Source organism: Anarrhichthys ocellatus, unplaced genomic scaffold, assembly GCF_004355925.1.
Source record: "Anarrhichthys ocellatus isolate YVR2014 unplaced genomic scaffold, GSC_Weel_1.0 scaffold6, whole genome shotgun sequence".
Lineage (NCBI taxonomy): Eukaryota > Metazoa > Chordata > Actinopteri > Perciformes > Anarhichadidae > Anarrhichthys > Anarrhichthys ocellatus.
Genome location: NW_022280036.1, coordinates 13,027,400 through 13,037,011, shown reverse-complemented (window position 1 = coordinate 13,037,011; position 9,612 = coordinate 13,027,400). Strand labels below are relative to the sequence as shown.

The following is a 9,612-nucleotide window of genomic DNA, read 5'->3' as shown; positions in this document are numbered from 1 at the left end:
TGTGTGTGTGTGTGTGTGTGTGTGTGTGTGTGTGTGTGTGTGTGTGTTGTTTACAGAAAAGTAACTTGTTAGTTTCAGGGTAGAAATGACAGGGTCATAGCCAGGCCACCAACAGTTCGCTTTGTGAGTATTTCTTCAACAGGTGCCTGCATGCATTAAAAAGACATGTGGCGGGTGGATTGACAGCAGGTGTGTGATCCATCCAGTGTTTGTTGAAGCTTGCATTGAAGCACGTAGATCTTTTTAGTAAAGTGAGTTATGAGCTCATTTGTCTTTGTGTTTTAATGTGTGTGTGTGTGTGTGTGTATGTGTGTGTGTAGGCAAAGTTGCCGTGAAGAAAGAAGACCTGCAGAAATATCACGGCAAAGACACCTGGTTCCAGCTACAACCTGTCAGCGCTGACTCAGAAGTGCAGGTCAGTACAGAGAGAGAAAACACTTACACACACACACACACACACATTTGAAAAACAAAGCACTGTTCTCTGTTCTTTTTCGTCCTCTTCTCTCGCAGATCCTAAAGTTGTTGTTGTTTCTCAGCTTTTCCACAGAAACCAAATGACACTTAGTCTCAGGGCTGGATACGTTTTGGGGCTGGTGTTGGTCGCTTGCTCAGATTAGTTTGATTCTTTGATCTTTGAAGCTTTTTGTAGCACTGCCTTAGTTTAGACAACATTTAACGTAAGACTTCCACAAATTCTCAATAGTTACCTCATTGGCGGGGTTAGTGGCTGAAAGAGCCAGCCCTTTATTTGGGACAGGATTATATTCGAGACTGGATTTTCTTTTTTTCTAATTTCGTTCTCCCATCAATGCACTAATTCCATCCGTACAACAACAGAGTCACGTCGCATGTTCCGCTTTGTCTTTTACCCCGAGGGACAATACACTGCCATGAATTGCAGCCTTTCCCTTTATCGAAACTCAGATAGCAGAATGGTGAGTATAATATCACTCTGTACTGATGATATTAGTAACACACCCTTGCAAATTTCAATACACTCGTGGGTTTTGCTAATACAACCTTCCATAGTCTGGTATGAGTGTTAGCTGATCTTAGCAAGTTTTGGATGGAGATTGTTTAGATAGATGGCAACATCACCTTGCTATACTTATTCTACAGTTACACTGCGTTTTAGCATTTTAACCCTTATTGTCACTTGTGGCCACAGTAGGTGCTGTTCAGCAAAAGATACATAAACAGGCTTTACAATTGGAGAGAAATTTGGCTCATTTTATTCAAAAGAAAATGTTTTTGAAGAAAAACCTGCTTATATTTCTTAAATTAAGGTATGAAAAAAGCATTTTTGGGGTTTCATGCAACACCCAGCCTTAGACACCAGCATACCGTACGTGCATTGGTGTGTGATAGAGTTTCTGCATGTTAATGTTTGAAGCAGGGCAGAAACCAAACAAACACAGCGTGTGTGCACCTGAAACACCTGAGCCTGCAGGGTCAAAGTCACCTGGCTCTCTGTGTGGACTCTAGATCCCATTCGCTCAGTTTGTGATCAGCTGGTGAAAGAGTGAACACGCAGTTTGATCAAGATCACTATATATTTCACATTCTCACTTGTTTTAATGACAGCTGGCTGTGATAAAAACGTAAAGTGTGTGTGTTTGGGTCGCATGGTCGTGGTTCAGATTGGCTGTTGAGAATAATAATAAGACATCACTGAATGTTAAGGAATACGTTCATGGTTCTTACCTGTTGGAGGGGAAAAAAGCACATCAAAGCAAATCGCTCCTTTATTTTTGGGAAATGTTGACTGTAATGTTTGCACTTTATTCTACTTTGGTACCACTGACATCTCTGTCAATGTTAAATGCACATCCAAACGTAAGTCCAAACATTAGGAACAACACAAATAACAGAGCTGCTGTTTGTGACAAGTGGAGGAAAGTCTGCACAATTGATGGCAGCAGTTAAAAGTGAACTTAGTAGATTTCTGTGATTGGCAGCGGTTTTATCTGCCATGCAGTTAGCACCTCTCATTGGGTATTCTCAGCAAGTAGTCAATGCAATTTTACACACATATGAATAGTTGACCTTAAAGCCTTAAAAGACGGTGAAAACTAGCTTTGTTTTTCTTCTAGTAATCCAGCTGTGAGCTGTTGCGGTTTTTCCCTCACTTGTCCTACATGCTCATTTGACACATGTGCAACATTTTCTACTATTCGGTGTTTCAGCAGTCTCACTCACCCACACGCATGGTTACACACACGCATGCACGCACACACCCGGCACATGGTACTGCACACACAGTCGGAGACACAGTGAACAGTAACATCTGCAGACAGATGGGTGTGTGTTGCCCTGGAGCAGCGATCTGAAACAGAGACACATTCATCTGTGGAGCCGGGGAGAGGAAGGATGTGTGAGAGAATGAGAGAAAAGAGAGAAAGCGAGGGAGATGGATCAAATGAAGTAGGAAGATAGAGTGTCTCTCTTCTCTTTTCAATAGAGGACACATTGTTTGGCCTGTCCGCACATGTGTAAGTGCGTGTGTTTGTTCCCTCTGCTTGTGAGTTTGCATACTGATGCTGTTAATTAATGGAGCTTTGGAGTCATTATGTCATTAATCCAATCACTTCAGAGAGGGAAAATAACTTCAGCATGATGTTCAGGCTCGCAGCTGAAACCAATGGCTGAACCTGTTGGATTATTCATTGTGAGAGATGGATTGTCACCAAGCCTAAAACAAGCTTAAAAACTGACATTTTGTTATTGGATAAAGTTTCCTGTTGTTGTCAGCAGGAAGTTTGTCTTGCGTCACAAGCCAGCTCTATTTCACACGCACACAAACAAAACGACGAATGCAAGGTTTACACCTGTCACTGGGCACCTGGCTGTGTGGTGGACGCCGGTGTTGTACAGACGCTGAAGTGCTCATTAGTACTCCGCAGAACCTTGAACATTTAAATTCAGATGTGTGTGCATAGAAAGTATCCATTTGTGTGTTTTGTGTTCTGCAGGGAAAAGTGCACCTGGAGCTGCGTCTGAGTGAAGTCATCACAGACAGTGGGGTCATCAACCATAAACTAGCCACACGGTGAGACTGCACACACACACACACACACACACACACACACACACACACACACACACACACACAGACTCCTTATGTTTATTTGACTTGTGCAGTTTTATAAAAAATATATGTAAACAGAAGAAAAGAAGTCACAAAGATTGCTTTTCTGCTGTTTACAGAAAAATACCCATTTTCTGTCAAAGCTTTATGCCGCTGTTACTGTCTGGTGATGTCTTTTATTTTTAGCCACGCTGGCAATGAGGCTCTAGGGACTGCAATGTCAGTTTGTCCACCACTTTGGTCCAAACTGAAATATCTCTGAAAGTACTGGATGGATGCCACAACATTTTGTGTAGACATTCATGGTCCCCAGAGGATGTATCCTGCAGACTTTGGTGATCCCCTGACTTTTCCTCTAGTGCCACCATGAAGTCAAAATGTGACTTTATTTACATTCCCATCAGCTGTACTTTGTGTTTAGTGCTAATTCAAGCAAATGTTAGCATGCTAACACGCTAAGCTAAGCTGGTGAAAATGCCACACAGTATACCCGCTAAACATCTGCATGTTAGTCTGGTCTTTCTGCGCATGTTAGCATCCTGACATGAGCATTTAGCTCGACGTACCACTGTGCTAAAGTACACGCATGTGATGTGTGAACTTCAGCATTTGGGATCAATGATATGCTTATGGCGTGGATGGATTATTCTGTGTGTGAATATTTGTGTGTGCTCTTCTTCTGTGTAACGCAGCAGTAAAGTCCAATGACGAGCCAGCGTGGCTCCGTTCCCAGAGCCCAATGTGGGTAAGGAGCTTAGAGCAGCCGGTCATCTGGTCAGATTTCTCTAGGAAGACACGTGTACCAGAGGGACGGAGAGAGAGCTGCATCCATTCAGCTCTACAGATCAAACTAACCGATTGACAGAAATCGTCTTTAGACAAAGAGAAGTAATGTTATTTATCATAGCATGTTTTATTACAAGTCAACTGAGTGTACATACACTCAAGCATGTGTACATGCATTTAGCCTCAAGTAACATGTACATAAGAATACAATATATAAAATACATAAGAAAAATTCAGCACTTCTTCAAACAACTACAATGATAAAATACTACTTAAAGAATAATGCATCAGTAATAATAACCAAATAATATAATGCATTATGATATAACTCTCTGTGGCCAGTTTTTTGCATAACAAGTACTTCTACTTTATACTAGTACTGTACCTTTGCTTAATAATAACAAAATTGATGTCGTTTTTATTCCACACATTCTAACTTGTGAAAACATGGCGCCGACATTACCGTCAATGCACCTCGACCAACGACAGTTTGGTCTAACATTCGGGTGTGTTATTCGATGTAGCCTCAAACCACAAGCCTCAAGCAGAGATGAGGAGCGGCTAAGGAGGACTCACTACTTTCTAATGTCACACCTTCTGATTTTTTTCATTTTCAAACTTGTGGTCTTCAGCCCCAACCGACGCTGACTCAGGTGACTCATCAGATAGACAAAACTATCCAAAACCTGTAAACAGACGTGGATGTGTGAATATCGATGAAGTTCCCCTTGAAGTAATATTTTGAATATACGTGTTTCACTTGTCATTTTTAATTTTTAAGGTGTGGTTAACTTGTGGTTTGTACCACGAATGACATCTGATAACAAGAAACATCTTACAACAAACACATTACTTTCTCATGGAAGATACGCAAGTCCCTGTTCTGTTATAATTTAATATTTCACCTACTTGCAATAGTGCTCCGTCAGTGACACAGACTCAAAAATCACTTCCGCTTTTTTTGTCTGTGGTTTTGGCACCATGATGTAATTCATTTCCCTCTTACTTGAGCCAAATTGTTTTTGACATGTTACGTGGGCGCAATAAAGAAGCAGATTAACCTAATATGAGTAATGTCGACTCAAACAAATAAGTCTGTTTCACCACCACTGTCTGGCATGTCAGAGCTCACAGTGGTGAGAGAGGGAGAGAGACAAAGAGGAGAGGACTGGATAGTAGGCCAAGCAGGGGTTATATAAACAAGCTTATTGGACAGGAAGCGCTCTGGCATTAGTGATGCTTAACCCAGCCCTCTCCTTATTCTTTATTAGGAACCAGTGTGTGTGTGTGTGTGTGTGTGTGTGTGTGTGTGTGTGTTTAGTCGGTTCAGTTGTGGGCAGGGCTGCAATTTCCTTTGTAATTCATCATGCGGTGTGAGTAGTGGTGCATCATCATGACACACAGGAAGTGAGTCGTCCCGCTGGGTGTCCTGCAACGTTTTCTAATCCCCTTACAGCATGATGTCATTGGACACAGGACACAGGAATAGATGGATGGATGGATGAATGGATAGATAGATAGACATATAGACAGACAGACAGACAGACAGACAGATGTTCTGGTGGAACAAAATGCACATATCTTTCTGCTTGTATGTTTATAGTGTATAAAACAGCGGCCAATTAAAATGACCTTGGAACAACAAGACTGTTATTGAGCCTGTATATAGAAAGCAAACAAAGTATAATTTAATTGAATACATGCATATGCATGAATGTGTGTGATTTGATTTGGAAACAAGAATTCCTGCAGAACTGGAAAAGAAAGACGTTTTGCTGCTTTTTCTCTTCCTTTGTTTCCACTTCTGAGCTTTGTTTCCTATCTCTCTCTTGTTCTCAGTCTGATTCTTCTGTTGTAGAGTCAGAAGTCTGAAGATATGCTCTCCGATGCTTTTTCGTTTTATTTTTTCTCCGGCCGCTCTCAAGTGGTCTTTGTGCTGTGTCTGTAGTTGCTGGATCACACAGGATTTAAAATTGGCGAAGAGTTGTGCCAATTTTAAATCCTGTGTGATGCTCAAATGGAATTACTTCCCTCCATCTCTTTTCATCTATCCTCTCTCTCTCTCTGTTTCTGCAGTTCTTACAGACACACCTAACATTGACACCAGGGACCGTATTCACATGCCGAGAAAACTATCAGAGAGCTCTTGAATTTACTAGCAAGGACTCCCAGTGTAGGAGGTAGCTGCAGTATGAATGGACCAGATGTTTTATGTCTGAGAAAAGGGGGCGATTGAGTGGATGGCTTGATAAGATGCTTTCTTTAGATGTAGTTTTTGGTCAGTAAAAAAAAAAAAGCTTTCTTTCTGTCACTTAAACACTTAAACAATTTAGTGTATGCTCATGTGTTTAATACCCACGTCATAAATATAGATTTGTAAATGTCCACATATGATGTGGATATCCTGTAAAAAAGGTCTAGTGCAGGGGTCGCCAATTGGCGGACCGCGGTCTGGATCCGGACCCAGACGCCGTTGTATCCGGACCCAGGACCTAAAATCGATTTTATTTTGACAGAGCACTTCTATTTTAACCGGCGCAGCTTTTTCAGCCGTTACTGCACTTGTTCAGCGGTGCAGGAAACGCACCGACCAATGCGTTGTAAATCACATCACGTGATGCAGCTCAGCCAATCAAATATGGGTATTCTGACACGTTTCCTGATTCGAGTGAGATGTACACACACCGGGGGAGAGATGAGGAAAGAGAAGGAAGATCAGGAGAATTACGTGAGTCAGAGAAGTTCACATAATGTTCTCCAAAGAGAGAAAAGTGGTCAAAGAGACCAGAGTCTTTAACCAAGAATGAACAGACTCTTATAGGTTATTTCTTCACACGGACAGTTTAAAACCAGCATGTCTCATGTGTTCAGAGACCGTGATGATTATTAAAAGCGGTAATATGAAGCGCCACTACGAGACAAAGCACAACTCTTTTCATCAAACGTACCCACTCACATCTAAATGAAGACACAGAAAATAAACCTAAGAGCCCAAAATGATCAGGATCCCAACACATGAATTCACTGACCAACAATGATGTAAACAGAGAGAATAGAGCTGAAACAAGTGTTAATAACCACACATAAAGTCCATGCTCACTGATTTATCTTGTTAGGTTAGAAGATGAGAAAAATATAATATTGTGGCTTTTTGATTGACATCACTTCACACCAGAATGAACTAAATTTAAAGCTGCAGGACAATTCAGTGGAATTATTTTTTCTAAAATTAAGTACTTTATTTTAAGATGCACATTTTTGAAAAGCTTTCTGTTATGTCAGTTATTCTTTAATGCAGCCCTTATTGTACATGAAATGAGAAGAACATTTATTTATGTATTTCTATGTATTATTTATAATCCATCCAGTTAAATTTGAAAACTGAGAATAATAATTGTTCAAATATAATTGATGTGTACTTTCTTTATTTGATTTGACAGTTGTTGACTACACAGAGACGTTACTGCTACTAGACTTTTTGAATATATATATATATATATATATATATATATATATATATATATATATATGGCACTAAATAGCGCAAGTTAGATATTATTGTAATGTTCCGGACCTTTGTCCGAGGAGATTTTCTCAATCTGGACCTTTTGGAATTTTAATTAAATACCCCTGGTCTAGAGGATAGCAGCAGTAAAGTTGTTGTATCCACCCAAAAGGTTCAAGTGTCACATGTTTTCTTTTCGTTTACCAGCTCTGTGTTACTGAGAACCTTCTGTAATCATTTCAGAGCTCGGACTTCAAATTAGGATTTTTGAAGTTAAGTTAAAGCTGCATTAAGCCACTTTTTTTTATCAATTGGGGGGATGAAAGCCTCCAAAAGAAACTGATAGTATCAGAATTATCATCCCAATGGAGTCGTGTTTCTGGTCACCTGGTAATCAAGGTCCAACACTGGTCTTTTAGCTCTTTGGTCTCCACAAACTCCAGAGAAACATATCTGTCTTAAGCTGCTAGATATTTGAATGTCTATTCTGCTGTATCATGCTGGGCAGGTAGCATATCTTCTTGTTTCCTGGAAATAGCTGCATAATGTTTGATACTGTATATGAGGGTTGATGAGAGCAATGAGATTCCTGCTGCCTGTGTGGGCAGAGGATTGGGTGTCAATTATCAGTGGTCTTGGCAGGACTGGTGACCCTTTTACATTCGTCATTTGATTTTGTGATAACTTAATAAAGCTTTAAGAGTCCTCTGAGAGCAGTCTTATACTCTCCATACTCTGGCCCCTAGCTCTTGGCATTTGGAGATCATTTTATGCCGTATCTTGGTTTTTTTGGTGCTGCCAAAAGAAAAAAGAGCTAAGCTAGCTCCTCCTAACTTAGCATAGTAAAGCTACATTAACGTTGTAAAACATACCTTAGCATAATAAAGATACGGTCAAAGCTTTTGTCTATGTTAGATTTTATGTATTAGACCATTCGAATTTTAGTACCATGATGCCTGATATTTAGGCGATAAGTCATTCAGAGTAGAGCATTGGACGAGATCACACAGTTCTAATTAGCATCACGTTAATGTGTTACAGGTGTGTGTGTGTGCATGTGTGCCTATGCAAGTTGTACAGTAGTGTGCTTATTCATTAATGTTTTGTGTGTGTTTCTAAACAGTGTGTTGGAGTGCCAAGGTCTTCCAATCGTCAACGGCCAATGTGATCCCTACGCTGCCGTCTCCTTACTGGGACCTTCAAGGTCAGATCGCTCACACGATTGGACGTGATTTCACCTGACACACCTTTGTTTTCCATGTTAACTTTTAACATGTGGTTTTATCTCATTCTGCCTCTCTGCTTCTCTCAGGTCGGAAGCCAAGAAGACCAAAGTGAAGAGGAAAACCAACAATCCACAGTTTGAGGAGGTTTTCTATTTTGAGGTAAATATATCTGCTTGTGAGTTGTTGAACAGTAAATTGTGTCTTCATGTTGGATATCAGTCAAAGCTAGAGATATAGTGTGGGTTCAAAACGTATGTGGACACCTGAGCCATACAGCTATATGCAATTGTTGATTTGTTTAATGTAAGTATCTTACACACCCAAGGCCTAGTTAGACTTCTTCTAATTAGCATGTGGGTGCTCAAACCGGGCTTCATCTCTCATCTCTCTGTCCATCCTGATCATTTTATTGCACCTGTTGTGGGTGGGTTGTGACACCTTTATCTTTATTATTGGTTAATGACGTTTGGTGATGTAATTCCAGCACAGCTCTACCCAACTTCAATCTGAGCAGAGGTACATTAACCAGAATAAGTTGGGAAACATGTGTGTGGATGTACAGGGCCTTTAATAACCACCCATAATAACCTTCGTATTAATAAAAGAAAAATGTATTCATAACTGAGTGGTGTTATGAAATATGATATTTGGGCACAGACAACAATTCAGCAACATGTTTGAAATTTGGATACTAAAACATTTGTTCAAAGATTTTCACTGACAAATTTCAACTGACCATAGAATTTATAAAGTAACAAAAAAAAATCTCTCCCTCTGGTGTCCATTTTGTTGGTCCATGGGTCTATTTGCTACTTCAAAATGTACTTATCCTTTTAAACTGAGCAAGCTGTATTGTAATCATCTTCACAGGCTGCAGTGCACACGTTGTAAGGCTATACTCAGTTAGCATCACACTGTAGTTAGCCACTAAAATGTTCTGCAGTTAACATGCTAAAGGCTCAGGCTCCTAGATATGAAAACGTTGGCTTTCATTGCTTTTACCT

At 40.3% G+C, this 9,612-nt stretch overlaps 1 protein-coding gene across 1 annotated transcript in view; it reads left to right on the top strand.

The window, feature by feature from the left end:
* The window catches only part of rasa3 (RAS p21 protein activator 3), a 37,168-nt gene that overhangs the window by 14,613 nt on the left and 12,943 nt on the right, over positions 1 to 9,612 (top strand). Inside the window, exons 4-7 of the mRNA XM_031846214.1 lie at positions 321 to 415; positions 2,976 to 3,052; positions 8,506 to 8,586; positions 8,695 to 8,767. Of these exons, the coding sequence (XP_031702074.1) occupies positions 321 to 415; positions 2,976 to 3,052; positions 8,506 to 8,586; positions 8,695 to 8,767 (326 nt within the window). The remainder of the gene's footprint in view (positions 1 to 320; positions 416 to 2,975; positions 3,053 to 8,505; positions 8,587 to 8,694; positions 8,768 to 9,612) is intronic.